Source organism: Salvelinus namaycush, chromosome 2 (genome assembly GCF_016432855.1).
Source record: "Salvelinus namaycush isolate Seneca chromosome 2, SaNama_1.0, whole genome shotgun sequence".
Taxonomy (NCBI): Eukaryota; Metazoa; Chordata; class Actinopteri; order Salmoniformes; family Salmonidae; genus Salvelinus; species Salvelinus namaycush.
The window spans coordinates 62,496,710-62,519,455 of NC_052308.1; the positions used below are offsets into that span (position 1 = coordinate 62,496,710).

Genomic DNA, 22,746 nt, shown 5'->3' on the forward strand with positions numbered 1-22,746 from the left:
GCGAAAGAGGCGGAGACAAAGAGAGCGAGAGAGAGAGGGTTGGCAGAGAAATTGAGGGGCAGACAGATTGCAGAGACAGTTGTTAGAAAGTGGTGGTAGTGTGAGAAAGGGGGAGAGTGAGAGAGGGAGGAAGGGATAGAGAGAGGGCTAGATAGAAGGAGAGGTAGAGAGGATGTGGTGAGCTCTGAGGGTTGAAGTGGGGAGGTGTGGACACGAGTGTGTTATCACACAGTTTGTTGACTCGGCCCCGGGAACGCTCGTCTCTCCTCCTGCTCATGTTATTAGTGCCTTCACCTCTCCTCTCTCACACACGCACAACTTTCCCTATGTGTCTCCCTCTTTCTCTGCATTTAATTCGTTTTTGGCACAATATGGCTGCCGTCCAACATATGCATACAGGTGGGTACTAGGAGAGATGGGACCCACACACTGTCAAAAATAAGGAAAAATTAGCTTTAAGCTTTTAAGTCTCCATCTCTCCTTGTTCTCCTATTTTGAAACCTACGCACCTGTAACAGACACTATTTGATCTAAAGGACCTTCAAAGAGCGCAGACGGCCACCCACCATAACACAGGTGGGCGCTACATCGGTGATGAATAGGGGTGAGGTACACACATCCATAACTCCTCACTGTGCTTCTCCAATCCAGCTTGTTTTGAATCCACTCCCCCCCCCCCCCCCCTATAGTACAGTCTGCCCTTAGCTATGTAGGTAGTAACCCCTGTGCCTATAGACTACAGTAATAGATCCTTCAACGACAAAATCTCCAGTCTAAAGGTTACATGTCAGAGTCAGTCATATCTATCGACATAGATTCTATCGACATAGATTCTATCGACATACCACTTCATGCTCTTCCTACTGTACATGCTAATGGATAGTGTCTCCATAAAGGTCATTGTAAAGACGGCTTCAAAAGGTTGACTTCATGAAGTGTTAATAATTGGACCTAGGTCACAGTGGGTATGGGACTAAGTGTTATTGATGACAGAGGACGAGAGCAGGGGTGAGAGACTAGCTTCAAAGGGGAGTGGGGAAGACCATGGGTTTAAGGGGGATGGTTGTGGGGCAGGATGTGAAGGCATAAGGGCCATAGAAATATAATGACATTGACTTCAATGGGAATTTCCATTCAAGTAATTGTATTTCTATGAGAGGGGCTGAGGTTCAAAGGGTTCTTTGGGTCAAAGGTCGTACTCACCCCTTTGCAGATGGACACGGCCTCTTTGGACATTTGCTTGGGGTACGACACGTTGTGCTCCATGATGGACTGGAAGAGCTCGTCCTCGTCCTCACCATCAAACGGGGGCTGGGGAACAACACGTTATATAGAACGTTATATGCATAGAACGTTATATGCATGTTGTAAATACGTTGCGAATGTTGTATACATGTTGTAAATATTTTATACATGTTGTAAATAGGTTGAGAATGTTATATACATTTTGTAAATATCCTGGGAATGTTTTATACATGTAAATAGGTTGAGAATGTTATATACATTTTGAGAATGTTGGGTTGAAAATGTTATATACATGTTGTAAATAGTTTGCAAATGTTATGCATATGTTGTAAATATGTTGCGAATGCTATATACATGTTGTACATTTGTTGACAATATCATGTAGATGTTAACACATCAGAATGTGTAGTACATCTGTAATGACCTCAAATATGTCTGTAATGACCTTCGCCTTTAATTTTATTTTTATTTTACCTTTATTTAACTAGGCAAGTCAGTTAATTAAGAACAAATTCTTATTTTCGGCCTAGGAACAGTGGGTTAACTGCCTTGTTCAGGGGCAGAACGACAGATTTGTTGTTGTCAGCTCGGAGATTCGAACTTACAACCTTTCGGTTACTAGCCCAACGCTCTAACCACTAGGCTACCCTGCCGCCCCAAATTTAATCAAACGGGTAAATTCATGATAATCTATCTAGTATCTTAATGTTCCATTTCGGACGCTCACTCAGAGTATTCGATAGCGTAGCCGCTTAGCCAGTCAACTGACCAGTCAACTGTCCTTACTGATGGTTGGGACGGTTATGGACTTAACCGAAAAGCATCTGTTAAGCCTTTACACTCATACCCATACACGGGTTGAAAATGGCAGATTGGAACACAGTGGCTGTACAGTAACATGCTATACATGACGTGGGTGACTATGTATTTTGAAAGATGAGACATGAGGATTAATAGTAAATACCGCTTTGATATCATACAAGCAAGGCAAACACAGGAGTCCAAATGTGCACTTCACATTTCCATATCAATTATACTCATGTCATATAGAGTGTAGAGGTCGACCGATTAATCGGCATGCCCGATTAATTAGGGCCGTTTTCAAGTTTTTATAACAATCGGGCATCGGTATTTTTGGACGCCGATTATGGCCGATTACATTGCATTCCACGAGGAAACTGTGTGGCAGGCTGACCACCTGTTACGCAACTGCAGCAAGGAGCCAAGGTAAGTTGCTAGCTAGCATTAAACTTATCTTTTAAAAAACAATCTTCACATAATCACTAGTTAACTACACATGGTTGATGATATTACTAGTTTATCTAGCTTGTCCTGCGTTGCATATAATCAATGTGGTGCCTGTTAATTTATCATCGAATCACAGCCTACTTCTCCAAACGGGGGATTATTGAACAAATGCGCATTCGCGAAAAAAGCACAATCGTTGCATGAATGTACCTAACCATAAACATCAATGCCTTTCTTAAAATCAATACACAGAAGTATATTTTTTTAAACGTGCATATTTAGTTAAGACATTCATGTTAGCAGGCAATATTAAGTAGGGAAACTGTGTCACTTCTCTTGCGTTCATTGCACGCAGAGTCAGGGTATATGCAACAGTTTGGGCCGCCTGGCTCGTTGCGAACTAATATGCCACAATTTTACATAATTATGTCATAACATTGAAGGTTGTGCAATGTAACAGCAATATTTAGACTTAGGGTTGCCACCCGTTCAATAAATTACGGAACGGTTCCGTATTTCACTGAAAGAATAAACGTTTTGTTTTCGAAATGATAGTTTCCGGATATGACCATATTAATGACCAAAGGCTCTTCTTTCTGTGTTTATTATATTTCAATTAAGTCTATGATTTGATAATTAAGTCTATGATTAGATATTTGATAGAGCAGTCTGACTGAGTGGTGGTAGGCAGCAGCAGGCTCGTAATCATTCATTCAAACTTTACTGCGTTTGCCAGCAGCTCTTAGCAATGCTTCACCCACACCGCTGTTTATGACTTCAAGCCTATCAACTCCTGAGATTAGGCTGGCAATACTAAAGTGCCAATTAGAACATCCAATCGTCAAAGGTATATGAAATACAAATGGTATAGAGAGAAATAGTCGACGTGTCATAATTCCTATAATAACTACAACCTAAAACTTCTTAACTGGGAATATTGAAGAACTGGGAATATTGAACCACCAGCTTTCATATGTTCTCATGTTCTGGGCAAGGAACTTAAACATTAGCTTTTTTACATGGCACATATTGCACTTTTACTTTCTTCTCCAACACTGTGTTTCTGCATTATCTAAACCAAATTGAGCATGTTTCATTATTTATTTGAGACTAAATAGATTTTATTTATGTATTATATTAAGTTTAAATAAGTGTTCATTCAGTATTGTTGTAATTGTCCGATTAATCGGTATTGGCTTTTATTGGTCCTCCAATAATCGGTATCGGCGTTGAAAATAGTTGAGTCTATTTGAGAGCTGTCCAAAATGACGCCATGTCCCATCAGAGGGGTGCAGATGGGTGACGACATTGTGTGTGTGTGTGTGTGTGTGCTTTCGTTCTCATGAGACTGGATTACTGTAAGGTCAGTGTGAAGGTTACCCGACTGTGTCTTTATCTAGAAACCTGAAGGATTTGCACGTGAGTGTCTGTGTGTGTGTAGAGCGAGGTGGGGGGCACACTCACCTGTCCTGCCAACATTTCGTAGAGCAGCACTCCGTATGCCCACCAATCCACTGATAGCCCGTATGGCTGGTATGCAATAATCTGGAGAGACAGAGACAGAGAGACAAAGAGAGACAGAGAGAGACAGAGAGAGCGAGAGAGAGAGCGAGAGACAAAGAGCGAGAGAGAGAGCGAGAGACAAAGAGCGAGAGACAAAGAGCGAGAGAGAGAGACAAAGAGCGAGAGAGAGCGAGAGAGAGACAAAGAGCGAGAGAGAGCGAGAGAGAGAGAGAGAGAGACAAAGAGCGAGAGAGAGACAAAGAGCGAGAGAGAGAGACAAAGAGCGAGAGAGAGAGAGAGAGAGAGAGAGAGAGAGAGACAGACAAGAGAGAGCGAGAGAGACAGAGACGAGAGAGACAGAGATGAGAGAGAGCGAGAGAGACAGAGACGAGAGAGAGCGAGAGAGACAGAGACGAGAGAGAGCGAGAGAGACAGAGACGAGAGAGAGCGAGAGAGACAGAGACGAGAGAGAGCGAGAGAGACAGAGAGCGAGAGAGAAGAGACGAGAGAGACAGAGACGAGAGAGAGCGAGAGAGACAGAGAGCGAGAGAGACAGAGAGCGAGAGACAGAGAGCGAGAGAGACAGAGACGAGAGAGAGCGAGAGAGACAGAGACGAGAGAGAGCGAGAGAGACAGAGACGAGAGAGAGCGAGAGAGACAGAGATGAGAGAGAGCGAGAGAGACAGAGACGAGAGAGAGCAAGAGGGATGAAAAGAGTTACATGGGATTAGATAAGACAATGCACATGTTCACAGAAGGTGAAATGCTGGCAAAGTATATACACATTACAGACAAAGAGACAGGCACACACACACACATTTAAAAAAAACTTTTAGTCTCACACCACACTCTGCATCAGCTACAGTAACACATTCATATGCACACACACACACACACACACACTAGCCGTTCACATTGTCGGCACGATATGTCTATCGCTAACTGACAGTACCCAAGAGAGTCCGAGACAAATGCCTTCCACACACGCCCCACCAGTCAATCTAGCTCTTATTAGCAATTAGCATCCTCTTCTAGAGGGAACCTGGTTCATTACTGAGAGAGCAGGCACATCCTGTCAACCAGTTTCACCATCTGCTGTTGTGTCCCCCTAGCTTATCATTGGATCCATTCTAATGAAGACACGAGACAGCCTTGCCGGAGCGAAGTACTGCTATGTTGCAGAGGGAAAATCCATCGATGCAAAGTAAAGTACGGTCCATGGGAGAATTCACTGATGCGAAATAAATGGAGGGAGACAATGTTATTATTGTTTTGTGAAGTGGTGGGCGGCGTATCTCTACTTGTGCAATAACAGCTGGGGTAAGTACGCCCATGCATGCAAGAACACATTATGCATGCATGTGCATATCAAGGGACGTTCATTGAACATGTGGTAGAAGCCGAGAACAAGACACCTGAATCCCCAACAGTGCTAGAGGAGAAGCAGCTGCACGACTAGACGGCGGCCGGCAGAAATGAAGCTGAAGAGGTGCCTTGAGTATCAGAAGGAAAACCCGAGCGTCTTACTGTGTCGTGTTGGAAAGTGTAGCAAACGGGAACTTCTTTTCAGAGGACGTGTCCAATAAAACGAGTGCATCAATGAATACATCAACACGAGGGACTGCTAGAGGAAGATGATCAATAAAAGATAGGCCATTATGTCATGGAGATGAGGTGGGGAAAGAGGTCAGTGCTTTGTTTTTCACACACAGTATAAGGAGAGGGTGTCTTTGTGTGTGTGTAAGTAGAGTGTGTCTTTGTGTAACGAGCACACAAGCAGGACTTTAACCTGTTTCCCTAACAGTAAATACAATATTGGATTGTTTTCTGTTTGGTCGTCCTGTCTTTTTGGCTTAACCAGGCCATACTCAGTCTCAAACTAAACTGAACAGGTCAAAATTGATTCCGTGAGTATATCAATCTTTCTCCATGAGCTACACTACTGGTCAAAAGTTCTAGAACACCTATTCATTCAAGGGTTTTTCTTTATTTTGACTATTCTCTACATTGTAGAATAATAGTGAAGACATCAAAAAATGAAATAACACATAGCGAATCATGTAGTAACCAAAAAAGTGTGAAACAAATCAAAATATATTTTATATTTGAGATTCTTTAAATAGCCACCCTTTGCCTTGATGGCAGCTTTGCACACTCTTGGCATTCTCTCAACCAGCTTCACCTGGAATGATTTTCCAACAGTCTTGAAGGAGTTCCCACATATGCTGAGCACTTGTTGGCTACTTTTCCTTCACTCTGCAGGCCATCTGAATTTGGTTGAGGTCGGGGGATTGTGGAGGCCAGGTCATCTGATGCAGCACTCCATCAATCTCCTTCTTGTTCAAATAGCCCTTACACAGCCTGGAGGTGTGTTGGGTCATTGTCCTGTTGAAAAACAAATGATAATCCCACTAAGCCCAAACCAGATGGGATGGCGTATCACTGCAGAATGCTGTGGTAGCCATGCTGGTTAAGTGTGCCTTGAATTCTAAATAAATCACAGACAGTGTCACCAGCAAAGCACCTCCATACCATAACACCTCCTCCTCCATGCTTTACGGTGGAAAATACACATGCGGAGATCATGCGTTCACCCACACCGCGTCTCACAAAGACATGGCGTTTGGAACCAAAAATCTTAACATTTCCACCGGTCTAATGTCCATTGCTTGTGTTTCTTGGCCCAAGCAAGTCTCTTCTTCTGATTGGTGTTCTTTAGTAGTGGTTTCTTTGCAGCAATTCGACCATGAAGGCCTGATTCACGCAGTCTCCTCTGAACAGTTGATGTTGAGATGTGTCTGTTACTTTTACTCTGTGAAGCATTTATTTGGGCTGCAATTTCTGAGGCTGGTAACTCTAATGAACGTATCCTCTGCAGCAGAGGTAACTCTGGGTCTTCCATTCCTGTGGCGGTCCTCATGAGAGCCCGTTTCATTTGATGGTTTTTGTGACTGCACTTGAAGAAACTTTCAAAGTTCTTGACATTTTCCGGATTGACTGACGTTCATGTCTTAAAGTAATGATGGACTGTAGTTTCTCTTTGCTTATTTGAGATGTTCTTGGAACAATATGGACTTGGTCTTTTACCAAATAGGGCTATCTTCTGTATACCCCTCCTACCTTGTCACAACACAACTGATTCGCTCAAACGCATTAAGAAGGAAAGAAATTCCACAAATTCACTTTTAACAAGGCACACCTGTTAATTGAAATGCATTTCAGGTGACTACCTCATGAAGCTGGTTGAGAAAATGCCAAGAGTGTGCAAAGCTGTCATCAAGGCAAAGGGTGGCTATTTGAAGAATCTTAAAATATAAATATATATTTTGATTTGTTTAAGACTTTTTTGGTTACTACATGATTCCATATGTGTTATTTCATAGTTTTGATGTTTTCACTATTATTCTACAATGTAGAACATGGTAAAAATAAAGAAAAACCCTTGAATGAGTAGGTGTCCAAACGTTTGACCAGTAGTGTACATCAACAACAGGTCTATCTTAGGTAACGTTTCAGATGGATACATGCTTATAAACCCCTGGGCCAGGGATCAGAAATTACACAGGAGACAAAACGACTCAATCGTCCATATTGAGAATGAAGACCATTATAGTTCTGCAGCTGACATGGTCGTGCAACTGCCCATCTGGGGAACTGGGTCAGTCAGACAGTGAACATGAAGGAGGAGTGGTTGTCAATAAGCAACAGCTAGACAAAGATATCACACCATCTCCACACTATGCTGAAAGAGATGCTGGTAGAGCAGATAGTTGAGCTGACCCAAACCAATGGAAACTATGGAGGCCAGACTGAGTACCAGTAGGGTTCAGGAAGAGGAGCTGAGAACCAGACTGAGAAATACAGAAAACCAGGTTGATGAATGAAGGAAAATGAATCAAGGTAAAGAGAGTTATAACGTATTATTACTTCTTCCAAAGGATGTATGAGCCCTTATCACGTTTTAGAAATACATTTTTACGTGGCACAGGGTACTAAATGTACAAACCATACTACATACTATCTAGAACATACGGTTCAGTAAAAAATGTATGCAGTAAGCAACAACGTACTAGGCTCGTCCATATTGAGAAGGCGCCATCTAAATGCACAATCGCGTCTGTTCGCGCCACTCGTTCATTTTGGAACAGCACGTCCCCTCTTTTGATGATCAGCTATTGCCAAATACACGTGGGTCTGATAAGATTATTCTCTTCCTCAATAGTGTGCTGTCAAGTCATACTAGATGAAACGCTGAATATGACACCCTGGCATTTCAATCATCCTACACTTCTGAAGTTTCACATACTATAAAACTAGCCTTGGTATTCGGACAGGCCCAATGACTTTGATTCATTATAAGCGTCTTGTAATGCATTATGACCACATCATAATGTACCTAAGATTGTGTAATCGTTGTCTTCACAGAAAGACCAAGAGTGGCATTCTCAGCTGCACTGACCGAGGATGGTTCCGGAAGCAACAAAAGGACCGTTCAACACTGAAACTACTTTGGTCTACGGGAAGGTCATCACCGACATCGGCAACGCCTACAACCGGTAATGTGAAGCACAAACAATAACATTTCTCAAGAAATTTGGAGCCAATAACTGAAAAAGGATAAAGCGACAGTTCACTTTTGAAAGTTTTAAAAGTGAACTGTTTCTTTTCCCGGTAGATCTATACCTTTACCATTGCAACAGGGAATGCATATATTTCCTGGGCAATGTACTATATAGATTTCCTAATTCCTAATTTACTGTAACATATAACTGGTAACCATCTATAATTGATGAAAAAATGTAAATGTGTACAGTGATGTGTAGAGTACATTAGCCATTTCAGTTTAATTTCACTTCATTATATTAAAATATCATCAAAATGTTTTCCTGTGGGGTGTGTCCAATTCCAATCCAATTCAAATGGTGAATTAATTTGAATTAACTTCACTAGGGTAGGGGGCAGCATTCGGAATTTTGGATGAAAAGCGTGCCCTATATTAAACTGCCTGCTACTCAGGCCCAGAAGATAGGATATGCATATAATTAGTAGATAATTAGTATATTTGGATAGAAACCAGTCTAAAGTTTCCAAAACTGAAAATCCAACCAGGAAGTACTATTATTTTGAAAGGCTGTTTTTCCATTGAAAGCCTATTCACCATACAAAGACTTAGGACCCAGTTCACGAGCTCTGTGGCTTCCTCTACACGTGGCCAGTCTTTAGACATTGTTTCAGGCTTTTACTCTAAAAAATTAGGGAGACAGAGCACTTTCAATCAGTGGCCAGTGGAAATTTCCATTCATCAGCCATGCGCCTGATCAGGAACGCGCCTTTCTTGTTTCTCCTTTCCTATTGACGAAGCTTTTGTCCGGTTGAAATGTATTGATTATTTATGACAAAAACAACCGGAGGATTGATTTTAAACATCGTTTGGCATGTTTCTACTAACTTTTATTGTACTTTTTTAAAACTTTTCGTCTGGACTTAGTGCCTTAAGCATTCGGATAACTGGACAAAACACGCAAACAAAAAGGAGGGGCATTATCGAACAAAACAAACATTTATTGTCTAACATGGAGACCTGGGAGTGCCACCAGATGAAGATCATCAAAGGTAAGTGATTAATTTTAATGCTATTTCTGACTTTTGTTACACTCTCCTTGGCTGGAAAATGGCTGTATGGGTTTCTGTGGCTAGGTGCTGACCTAACATAATCACAAAGTGTGCTTTCTCCGTAAAGCCTTTTGAAATCTGACACAGCGGGTTGGATTTACAAGAAGTTTATCTTTAAAATGGTGGATAATACTTGTATGTTTGAGGAATTTTAATTATGGGATTTCTGTTGTTTTGAATTTGGCGCCCTGCAATTTCACTGGCTGTTGTCGAGGTGTGACGCTAGGGTCCCACTTATACCAGAGAGGTTAAAGAGCAATTCACAACTAAATTCTGAATTGACCCCAAATCTGGTGTGTCCAGATTCTTCTTACATTAGTAGTATCCCTATTTACATTGTGCTGATAATAACAAAACAAAAAAACAGTGTTAAGCAATACCATCAGTAAACTATTGATAATTGGAATGATTGATCAAAATCGGTATATTTATAAACCATTTATTAAGCTCCTTCGCTACAGGTATGTTCATGGCACCAGTGAGAGGACTCCACCACTTCACCTTCTATTGCCATACACATGGAGCCAAGATGGCATTTCTGTTCACGAAAGGAGAGAGAGTTGTTGGTACGGCAGATCCCATAACATCTAGTGATGGTTCAGATAATGAATCTAGCGGGGCTGTACTGATGCTTGAGGAGGGAGATCAGGTCTAGGTGCGCCTTGAAGCCAACTCATGGATCTGGGTAGAAAATGACCGCAACCTCAGCACCTTCACTGGCATTCTGCTATTTGCCCGGTGTATTCTGTATGGGGATAAGTTCCACACCATCTGTTTGACAGATCCAGCTACATGCAACAGAAAGAAAAATAATAATAATACAAAAAATGAATGGACAAGATTAACACTGTTTATTTAAATAAAAAAATCTCTCAGTTTAGTACATCTGTGGTGTTTACAGAATGACACACATAATAACCCTGCCTCTGGCAGCTTCCATCCTGCATTTACTGTACACAAACCAACAGCGACGTGTGATGCTGTTTTATACATTTTATGCTGAGTCATTGTTACTATCACATTGTACATGTAGCCTATTCTGAGGTGTGTGTTCTTATTCTCGGGTGTATTTGCTGTTGCTCATAGCTTTATGTCCTTCTTCAATGTATCTGTGGGTTGAAGAAGGATTGAAAAATAAGGATTGGAAGAAAAAAAACATGACCTGAATGAGAAGGATATCTTGAAAATAATGATTAACAGGCGTTCACATACTCCTTGAGGTAAACACCAGACCTGGGATCACCTCCTTAAATAAAAAAATGCTAATACTTTGAGCGTTCGCTTAAGTCTGCTTGGAGGGCAATTTGGGGAATGTTTCTATTCGTTTCTTAAGCAAGGAAAGCCCACCAGGCACAGATGAAGTATTTGAAACCCAAACACATGACTCATATGGTACTGTGAAGAGAGACAATAGTTTTGTGAAACATTTACCCAAGCTGAAATAGTGGTTAAAGAAGCAGGTCACGTCAATCCATAACCGTTGACGTTTCTTAAGCACTTGAACATGATTGAAAGGTAGCCACTTTGAACTGGATCAAAGTCCTCCTGGAACATTCCATTTGTGCCCAAAAGGATATGTGCTTATAAAATGTACCGTACCACGGACTAGAGATCAGAAATCACAGGAGAACAAACGACTCAAGAGTCCAGATGAAGAACGAAGACCCCTATAGCTCTGCAGCTAGCATTTCTGTGCTACTGCCCGTCTGGGGCGCTGGGTCAGGGAGACAATGCCATAGCTACAGAGGACGGGAATCTGAAACCCGAAAGATGAGGTCGCAGCCTCAACACAGTTCCAGCAAACCTGCCAGCGGGACATCTACACTGTGCTGAGAGAGATGGAGGCCAGACTGAAAGCCAGTGAGAACCAGGCGGAGGAGCTGAAGAGAAAACGTAATAACATTATTGGCAAATACTATGGAGAGAGAATATTTTGGTAACACTTCACGGAAAGCATCCAAGTATAATGCGGCCGTAAAACTTGTCATGCATAGATAAACATGACAAAGGTTCAACTACTAGAGAATAGCTACACTAGCTTTGACAATATATTCAGATTTACTCAAAACAGTCACCAATAAAAGCATTTAAAAATAACCAATAAAAGCATTTAAAATCACCAAAAAGCATTTAAAATCACCAATAAAAGCATTTAAAATCACCAAAAAAAGCATTTAAAATCACCAATAGCGCTGAACTGCAGATTTAGGAAAAAACATATGACCCTCAGATCACACGGTCAGGAAAAACTTAATTTGAAGTCAACGGTCAAATAGATTGTCATGGAGTGTGTACTCTCATATCATTCACAGACAGACCTATGGTGGCCTTCTCTGCAGCATTGGGAATCAAGGCAGGGAACATACTGTAGGACCTTTCAACACTGAAACTACCCTGGTCTACAAAAAGTTCTTCACAAACGTTGGCGACCTCTATAAACCCACCAGAGGTAGTAATGTGATGCACTAAACCATAATATACTGGAAATGTTTTACGTAGACGTGATATCTAAAAGCTCCTCATTTGCCCTAGGTATCTTCACAGCACCAATGAGAGGACTCTACCACTTCAACTTCTATTGCAATGCATTTGGAGCCAACCCGGGGTACGTTTTCTGTTTGCAATTAAAACAGGAATAAACTCAAATCATGATATATTTTATGTGAACACTTAAAATCCTTTGTTTTTACCTCATGTTAGGTACTCAGCAGTGTTATCGTTAAGATAAAGTGTAACACAGTGGCATTTGGTCCATCTTCCAGACCTGGGCGTAAACCAACAACCTTTTAAGGAAGGTGACATCTCCACATAATGGCAACTAGCGCTTCACTGGCATTACACAAAGAATCACCTTACCTCAACACACACGTCTAAGAGCTCTGGCAGGTTCTCTCTCTCTCTCACACACACACACACACACACACACACACACACACACACACACACACACACACACACACACACACACACACACACACACACACACACACACACACACACACACACACACACACACACACACACACACACACACACACACACACACACACACACACACACACACACACACACACACACAGAGAGAGAGAGGCAGAGACACAGAGAGAGAGAGGCAGAGACACAGAGAGAGAGAGAGGCAGAGACACAGAGAGAGAGAGAGGCAGAGACACAGAGAGAGAGAGAGAGAGGCAGAGACACAGAGAGAGAGAGAGAGAGGCAGAGACACAGAGAGAGAGAGAGAGAGGCAGAGACACAGAGAGAGAGAGAGGCAGAGACACAGAGAGAGAGAGAGGCAGAGACACAGAGAGAGAGAGAGGCAGAGACACAGAGAGAGAGAGAGGCAGAGACACAGAGAGAGAGAGAGGCAGAGACACAGAGAGAGAGAGAGGCAGAGACACAGAGAGAGAGAGAGGCAGAGACACAGAGAGAGAGAGAGGCAGAGACACAGAGAGAGAGAGAGGCAGAGACACAGAGAGAGAGGCAGAGACACAGAGAGAGAGGCAGAGACACAGAGAGAGAGGCAGAGACACACAGAGAGAGGCAGAGACACAGAGAGAGAGGCAGAGACAGAGAGAGAGAGGCAGAGACACAGAGAGAGGCAGAGACACAGAGAGAGAGAGGCAGAGACACAGAGAGAAAGGAGGTAATGCTGACAGATAGGTATTTAGATCTGTTTCAGGCCATACTGCAGTGAGCACCAATGTGACACCGCTGTCCTTGCCTGTCGCCTGTCACAATGACACAGGGCAAATGGTGACCTTCGACTCCATGCACAGCACTGCGTGGCGAAGTGTGAGTAGGGTTTTCTGTGAGAATACTCATTTGAGTTAAGTGTATGTGTGTGTGTGCGTGTGTGTGGGTCGGTCTCTGTCAGTCTGTCTGTTTGAGACTGACCGAGTGCGTTTGTGTGAATGCAGTCTGTATCTGTGTATATGAGTGATTGCAAGTGTGTGTGTCCCAGTCAGTCTCTTCCCTGGTTTGGCATCATAATGAATGTGATAGGGACACACACTCTGATGACCCGTCGCTCCACTATCTCATGTTGTTTTCTTTCATTTCCCACACTCCATAGAGGCCTACGGCCAGATCACTCAACGTAAACGTACTGTGTGCGAGTGTGTGTGAGCGTGCGTGCGGTTGTGTCCATCTGCGCTGGATGTCTCCCGGCAGGCCTAATGCTACTTGACAGTTCTGGATCACTCACAGCTACTCAAGGCTTCCACCACCACTACCGTTCTTAATATAGCGCCGTGCACATAGGAACGACGGAGACAAGACAACTACTAAAACGCCACAGAACACAACCTCAGCCTGATCTCAGAAACAACATCACAGCGGGTTGAAGTGATGTTGGCCCACACCTCAGTGTTACTGGATTCGTTTAAGCGACGCGCACCACGGTGAGTACGGTACATTAAGCCATAAGCTGTACGTCTGTTGCTAGGTTTTGAAGTGAATCCATTTGACTAGTTAGGCTACTATACTGACTGCACGCCTGGATTGATGGTGTTCAGTCAAACAGCGTCACACGGCTGAATGGAAAGGCAGTAGGGCTTTCAGGAGAACAGCTGATTTGGCATACGATTTACTCAGAAGTTAGTGTATATCAGGGATGGCCAACCGTGCTCCTGGAGAGCTACTGGCTATGACGGCTTTTAAGCTGGCTCTAGCCCTGCTGTAGATAATTAGTTGGTGTTAGAATGGCATTTTGTTATCAGTTAATTTATCAAACTGAATCTTACAAGAGAATGAGGCATTTTCTTGCACCTGTAAAGTGTATTAAGTTAAACCCTGGTCTACTTGCCTCCAACGGTTGGGGTTAGGTTATGGGCAAGATAAGCTTGGGCAACTGCTACTCAGTGCATGGCAGAGCAGTTGAAGGGTCTCCGTCTTGGCTAACGTTAGCTGCTATCGCTAAAAGGCTTTGGGGAGCGAGGCAAAATGGGAGGTCAGGCTGAGTTTAGTGCACACTGACAAAGTGCAAAAATGTACTTTGGCAGTTTCGCTCTCTCTCTCTTCTCTCACGACTTCTTCCTCTGTCAACACAGAGGATTGAACACAGAAACGAATTGCTCTGATCTGAAAACATCTGTCACCGCAACCACTAATTGCATAAAGCCTAAAAATAGGAAGTGAAGTTGTTGAAGCCAAAACAAGGAGCCAGAGGACAATCCGAAGATAGCGCTAAAGCAGCTTCTCTCGCTCTCCCAGTCTCTCTCCCAGTCTCTCTCCCAGTCTCTCTCCCAGTCTCTCGCCCAGTCTCTCGCCCAGTCTCTCGCCCAGTCTCTCGCCCAGTCTCTCGCCCAGTCTCTATCCCAGTCTCTATCCCAGTCTCTCTCACAGTCTCTCTCACAGTCTCTCTCTATTTATCCTCCCCTCCATCTCACCCTCCCCCTCTCTATCTCACAGGCTTGTTACTCTGGTAACGCAGTGTGTAAATTGCCATTAGCATACAGTGACCAACGTGTTCCTCTCAGATTGATAGAGGCTGCATCCCAGATGACACCCTATTCCCTTTATAGTGCACTGCTTTTGACCAAGGCCCATAGGGCCATAGAGGAAACGGGGTGCCGTTTGGGACGCTCACAGAGCCTTCCCATGGCTGCCTATGTAGGTCAGGGTGAGAGGTAAAGAGTGGAAAGAGAGAGAGAAGTAGAGCAATGCAATGTGTGTGTGTGTGTGTGTGTGTTTGTGTGTGTGTGCGGCGTAATGTGGTGGTGACAGGCGAAAGAGAGAGAGGTGCACAGGGACAGTGTGAGCTATTTCCACATGGGTCCTGACAACTAAGAGACACAAACACCTACAGTACACGGAGGAGTACTCCCATACAGATATGCACGGGGACACACACTGGTGCGTGTAGATACACGGACACGGAGACACACACTGGTGTGTAGATACACGGACACGGGGACACACACTGGTGCATGTATATACAGTGCCTTGCAAAAGTATTCATCCCCCTTGGTGTTTTTCCTATTTTGATGCATTACAACCTGTATATTAAAATAATTTATATTTGGATTTCATGTAATGGACATAAACAAAATAGTCCAGATTGGTGAAGTGAAATTTAAAAAATGAATTGTTTCAATTTTAAAAACGGAAAAGTGGTGCGTGCATATGTATTCACCCCCTTTGCTATGAAGCCCCTAAATAAGATCTGGTGCAACCAATAACCTTCAGAAGTCACGTAATTAGTTAAATAAAGTCCACCTGTGTTCAATCTAAGTGTCATATGATCTGTCACATGATCTCAGTATACAAATGAATTTGGAAGTTTACATACACTTAGGTTGGAGTCATTAAAACTAGTTTTTCAACCACTCCACAAATTTCTTGTTAACGAACTATAGTTTTGGCAAGTCAGTTAGGACATCTAGTTTGTGCATGACACAAGTAATACAGATCAGGGTTGGGTTATAAAAAAATATATGAAACTTTGAACATCCCACGGAGCACCATTAAATAATAGAAAGAATATGGCACCACAACAAACCTGCCAAGAGAGGGCCACCCACCAAAACTCACAGACCAGGCAAGGAGGGCATTAATCAGAGAGGCAACAAAGAGACCAAAGATAACCCTGAAGGAGCTGCAACGCTCCACAGCGGAGATTGGAGTATCTGTCCATAGGACCACTTTAAGCCGTACACTCCACAGAGCTGGGCTTTACGGAAGTGTGGGCAGAAAAAAGCTATTGCTTAAAGAAAAAAATAAGCAAACACGTTTGGTGTTCGCAAAAAGGCATGTGGGAGATTCCCCAAACATATGGAAGAAGGTATTCTGGTCAGATGAGACTAAAATCAAGCTTTTTTGCCATCAAGGAAAACACTATGTCTGGCGCAAACCCAACACCTCTCATGACCCCGAGAACACCATCTCCACAGTGAAGCATGGTGGTGGCAGCATCATGCTGTGGAGATGTTTTTCATCGGCAGGGACTGAGAAACTGGTCAAAATTGAAGGAATGACGGATGGCGCTAAATATAGGGACATTTTTGAGGGAAACCTGTTTCAGTCTTCCAGAGATTTGAGACTGGGACGGAGGTTCACCTTCCAGCAGGACAATGACCCTAAGCATACTGCTAAAGCAACACTCAAGTTGTTTAAGAGGAAACATTTAAATGTCTTGGAATGGCCTAGTCAAAGCCCAGACCTCAATCCAATTGAGAATCTGTGGTATGACTTAAAGATTGCTGTACACCAGCGGAACCCATCCAACTTGAAGGAGCTGGAGCAGTTTTGCCTTGAAGAATGGGCAAAAATCCCAGTGGCTAGATGTGCCAAGCTTATAGAGACATAACCCAAGAGACTTGCAGCTGTAATTGCTGCAAAAGGTGGCTCTACAATGTATTGATTTTGGGGGGGAATAGTTATGCACACTCAAGTTCTGTTTTTGTGTCTTATTCTTGTTTGTTTCCAAATAAAACATATTTTGCATCTTCAAAGTGGTAGGAATGTTGTGTAAATCAAATGATACAACCCCCCCCCCAAAATCTATTTTAAATCCAGGTTGTAAGGCAACAAAATAGGAAAAATGCCAAGGGGGGTGAATACTTTCGCAAGCCACTGTAGACGGACACACACACTGATGCGTGTAGATACAGGGACACGCGCACACTCTCACACACACACTAAAGTGCATGAACACACACACCGACAAACACAGAGGATAGCAAACTTCCACATCGCAAAAATAGCAAGACAAAATTAATAAAACATATAGGGGAAGCAAAACGTCTCGTATTATGAGGTGGAGGTCAATTTCACTTCAATTAAGAAATCAGACTTTTAGGTAAATGTCCATTTCCAACCCTTCATTGGAGCTAATATAATGGTATCAACCTCTACTCTCTCAAGTCTCTCAAAGTCAGAGAGAGCGAGAGCGTGTGGAGTTATAAGAGCCTGACTGGAGCCCCTGCTGTGAGAGCTGGACGGTGCATTTGCAAAGGGGCTCACCACCACCCCAACCACCCTGTGTACCTTGGTGTGTACCTCACCAACACAGCTTGTCCACCCAGCCTCAGCACCCATGAACCTATTTGGGGACGTTTTAGAGGAAATCAATATGGTGTCCCTCACTGGGCTGTGCTTGACTGGGTTGGTTACATCAAGGGCAGATTCTCATGCAAAACGCTCTCTTTCGAACTCAAAATGTTCAGTAGACACGGTAATCTTTCTCACTCAAAATGTTCAGTAGACACGGTGTGTGTGTGTGTGTGTGTGTGTGTGTGTGTGTGTGTGTGCGCATCCTGAGCTGTCGACTCGGATGTGGATCACCACGGAGACGGGGGCGCAGGCCAGACAATGACAAAGATGACCACCCCTCTCCCTCCCCCCCACACACACACACTCCCCCTGTTCCTACCTCTGGGGCGATGTAGTCGGGCGTCCCACAGAAGGTGCGAGTGGTCACTCCCTCGTATATGTTCTCTTTACACATGCCAAAGTCAGCGATCTTAATGTGGCCCTCCGAGTCCAGCATCACGTTGTCCAGCTTCAGATCCCTGCAGGAGACACCCGCATCATGTGACAAGGGCCAAATGAAGATGACCATTGTATTTTAGGGCCTTTTCTACACCCCTCCTGTTACTTTCTTGACATTTACATTATTACATTGATGAATGAATGGTTTGACAATACACAGTGTACGGTAAACATTGATCCTAGAATGGGATAAAGTGCCTCTGAGTTGGTGTACATTGGAAGAAGACTCACCTGTAAATGATTCCTTTCTTGTGCAGGAAGAACAGGCCAACAGAGATCTCTGCTGCATAGAACCTGCAATGACATGCTCCATGTTAAGACAGCCCTGAAGCTCCATGTTAAGACAGCCCTGAAGCCATTCATTTCAACAGGAAGGATTGTAAAGGACTGGAATGTGCTTCAGCTAGACTGGGCACATGCTGATAGATATATTCATTCTTATACCTAGGCTGTCGTTTCTCCTTCTCCTCCGTACTTTGCAGTGCCCAGTCTAGTTTTCCCTCTTCTTCTCCCTTCTCGCTCTCTCTTCCAAGCCCTCTATTTATTTCTCTTTTACACACACACTCTTATTCCCCCTGATCAAAAATATAAATGCAACAATTTGAAAGATTTGACTGATGACAGTTCATAGAAGGAAATCAGTCAATTGAAATAAATTCATTAGGCCCTAGTCTATGGATTTCACATGACTGGGCAGGGGTGCAGCCATGGGTGGGCCCGGGAGGACATAGGCCCACCCACTTGGGAGCCAGGCCCAGCCAATCGGAATTAGGGCTTTATTATAGACAGAAATGATCCTCGGCACCCCTCAGATGATCCCGCAGGTGAAGAAGCCAGATGTGGAGGTCCTGGGCTGCCGTGGTTACACGTGGTCTGCGGTTGTGAGGCCGGTTGGATGTACTGCCAAATTCTCTAAAACGACGTTGGAGACGTTTTATGGTAGAGAAATGACAATTCTCTGGGATCCTTTATTTCAGCTATTTAACTAGGCAAGTCAGTTAAGAACAAATTCTTATTTACAATGACGTCCTACCCCGGCCAAACCCAAATGTCACTGGGCCAATTGTGCGCCAACCTATGGGACTCTCAATCACGGCCGGATGTGATACAGCCTGGAATCGAACCAGGGACTGTAGTGACGCCTCTTGCACTGAGATGCAGTGCCTTAGACCGCTGCGCCACTCGGGAGCAGAAACATGGGACCAACACTTTACATGCTGTGTTTAGATTTTTGTTCAGTATAAAAGGTGAAAGCGAGGGGAAAGGGTAACTTACACTGCCTGTGGCTCTTTGAATTTGCCCGCTTGTTGGATGTGGTACATGAGGTCTCCCCCATTCACATACTCCATGACAAAGTACAGCCGGTCCTGGGCAGAGAGGGAGACAGAGACGGGGCTGTTTAATATCATATAACATTGTTTTTCATAATGTTTTGGGTTGGCATCTGTTCTACCGTCATACACTGTGTCATGATAACAGCTATGTCAGAAAGACAGAGAGGCTTTCTTCATTATACTGTAGGACCCAGTGGTGAGGCTGTTGTGTAGTATTGAGTCACATATAGGGGATACGGTAGGAGTGTTAAGTACTATAGAAAGCAGAACAACAACATGAGAGGAAAAAGTACACCCCTCAGAAATATTTCCCTTGTAGGACTCCATTATGTCTAGTCAAACTGAAGTAAATCCCTCAGACAGCCTCTTACCTGTCTGTCCTGCACTAGTCACAGGGCGACATTTTCAAAGTGCAAAACTTTAACATACACCTCACTATAAACCGGGTGGGTCGAGCCCTGAATACTGATTGGCTAAAAGACGTGATATATCAGACTGTGTACCACGGGTATGACAAAATATGACCATTTACTGGTCTAATTACGTTGGTAACCAGTTTATAATAGCAATAAGGCACCACGGGAGTTTGTGGTATATGGCCAATATACCCATGGCTAAGTGCTGCATCCAGGCACTTTTTTTAAATATATTTCTTTTAATTGAATATCTGAAACCTATGATATACTTGCAGTTAAGCCGCTCAACAACTACACCACACCAGTCATCCACCAGACTCCCATTCAGAGTGACACACACATCCAGGGTCAATGCCCTGCTCAAGGGCACGTAGACAGATCTCCCACCAGGCCAAAAAAAACATGAACGCGAACCCTCCAAGATCCCCCCCCACAGTTCCCCAACAGCTGTCCCTGAACCATTCGAGACCCCCCTTACAGTCTCCCCCCAAGAAGAAAAATAATAATAATAATAATTAATACAAAAAATACAATTTAATTCCATTCCCCACCCCCAAGAACCCCCAAATGCACCAACAACCAAGAAAATGAACTAAAGAGAAAACATAAGACAGTAGAAAACAGCAAAAAACAATGCAAAAAACAAACAAACAAAGGACATCAAGGACAACTAAAATTATATCAGCAATGCCAACTGTATATGTTTGTGTGCATGTCTAGCACTATTACATGTATCCAGGCACTCTGCATTGCGTCGTGCATTAGAACAGCCCTTAGCCGTGGTATATTGGCCATATACCACACCTCCTCAGGCCTTATTGTTTAATTATTATCTGGAAGTGTGATTTCATTTGAAACTTTTCAACATTGTGTGTTCTGAAGAGGCGACTATTTATGTATTCCTCAGCTTACTAAACCCAATTTAAATTGTCGCCTCCTCATAACGCACATTGTTGAAGAATACATTTGAAATGAAATCACGCTGCGAGATTATAACAAGGTTTACGGTATTTTATGCACTTTGCTCAACATAAGCTTGACATAACCTGTCAGACAAGGCAAATGGTTTCCTTAAACAATTACCGTCAAAGTGTTAGTGGCATCTTATTGTGAAGAGGATTTGGACTTCTCACTTAAAATGCATCGAATTTTTGATTTCCACTTTGGGGATGTGTGTGTGTGTATGTGTGTTGGCCACCGTACGGTGCAGCTGGCGCCTGCCCTTTGTCGTCTCTGCGCGAGAGAGATTGAGGGATTAAAGATTAAGGAGGAATGAGAGAAGTGCTGAGAAAGCTGAGATTAAAACAAAGAAAAACTTAATTGAACTTTGTGTGTGTGGGTATATACGTGTGTGTGTGTGTGGGTATATACGTGTGTGTGTGTGTGTGTGTGTGTGTGTGTGTGTGGGTATATACGTGTGTGTGTGTGGGTATATACGTGTGTGTGTATGGGCATATACGTGTGTGTGTGTGTGGGTATATACGTGTGTGTGTGTGTGTGTGTGTGTGTGTGTGTGTGGGTATATACGTGTGTGTGTGTGGGTATATACGTGTGTGTGTGTGGGTATATACGTGTGTGTGTGTGTGTGGGTATATACGTGTGTGTGTGTGTGGGTATATACGTGTGTGTGTGTGTGGGTATATACGTGTGTGTGTGTGTGTGTGTGGGTATATACGTGTGTGTGTGTGTGTATACACGTGTGTGTGTGTGTGTGTGTGTGTGTGTGTGTGTGTGTGTGTGTGTGTGTGTCATAGAGGAGCTTGACGAGTAAGAGAAAAATAATATGTATATAGTGTGTGCGTGTTTATGCCCCTGCCTGTGTGTGTGTGTGTGTTTGCAAATGTCAGTGTGTGTGGCTTGCACAGACACATGCAAGGGCACAAACCCTACCCCATCACAATAACCACACTTATGAGAATTGGGAGCAACGTCATCATCAACAACGGACCGCAAAAAACAAGTAATTGTGTGTTTGTGCATGCGGGCGTGCCCATAGACCCAAGTGTGTATACGTGTGTGTGTTTATCCCCTTGTGCATGCGTGTGTCCGTCGTCTCCATACCACGGTCTGGAAGCAGGAGTGGAGTGAGGTGAGGAAGGGTGGTTTGTCCTGCTGGGCCAGGACTCTCTTCTCTATCATGGTACACTCCACATCATCATCCTGGATCACCACGTCCTTCTTCAGGATCTTGATGGCGTACAGCTCCTCTGTGGGCTTCATCTCTGCCAGAATCACCTGGTACACAGGAACACGAGAGATCAAAGGTTAGACCGATGGCTTCTAAATAGGGTGGCTTAATGCGGACAGTGATGTTATTAACTCTACTGTTTTGTTGTTACTGTATGCTTGTTACTCAACTGATGCGCGGATATACTCCTTTATTCACGTTGTGCTACATCGAGATACGGACAGTCTAAACCGAAACATTGCATTGTACTCGTTCATTATACGACTCTGTTTTGTGTCAATTATGGATGATGTGGCCAAGTCCGTGATTTTGCTCACGTACACCAACATAGACTTGGATCTTACTCAATGTCAGATTCGTCCGATAGATAACATCCCGCGGTACACAGGACATTCAACATGACAAGTTGGGTAGCTGATTTTAGAGGCCAATAAGAATAACTTGTGACAAATCATTGTGGGGTGGTTTCCCAAACACAGAACAAGCAAGATCCAGACTAAAAAGCAAGATCCAGACTAAAAAGCAAGATCCAGACTAAAAAGCAAGATCAATGGAGAATCTTCATTGAAAGAGCTTTTCTGTCCAGGACCAGGCTTAATCTGTGTCCGGGAAACTAGCACATCATCCTCCTTAATAATACAAGTCAAAT

At 43.5% G+C, this 22,746-nt stretch overlaps 1 protein-coding gene across 1 annotated transcript in view; it reads right to left on the minus strand.

The window, feature by feature from the left end:
* Positions 1-22,746, minus strand: part of LOC120065642 (protein kinase C alpha type) — a 218,668-nt gene that overhangs the window by 22,535 nt on the left and 173,387 nt on the right. The window contains exons 10-15 of the mRNA XM_039016710.1: positions 21,971-22,144; positions 19,435-19,526; positions 18,391-18,453; positions 18,041-18,179; positions 3,958-4,038; positions 1,204-1,311 (exon numbers count right to left, since the gene is read on the minus strand). Of these exons, the coding sequence (XP_038872638.1) occupies positions 1,204-1,311; positions 3,958-4,038; positions 18,041-18,179; positions 18,391-18,453; positions 19,435-19,526; positions 21,971-22,144 (657 nt within the window). The remainder of the gene's footprint in view (positions 1-1,203; positions 1,312-3,957; positions 4,039-18,040; positions 18,180-18,390; positions 18,454-19,434; positions 19,527-21,970; positions 22,145-22,746) is intronic.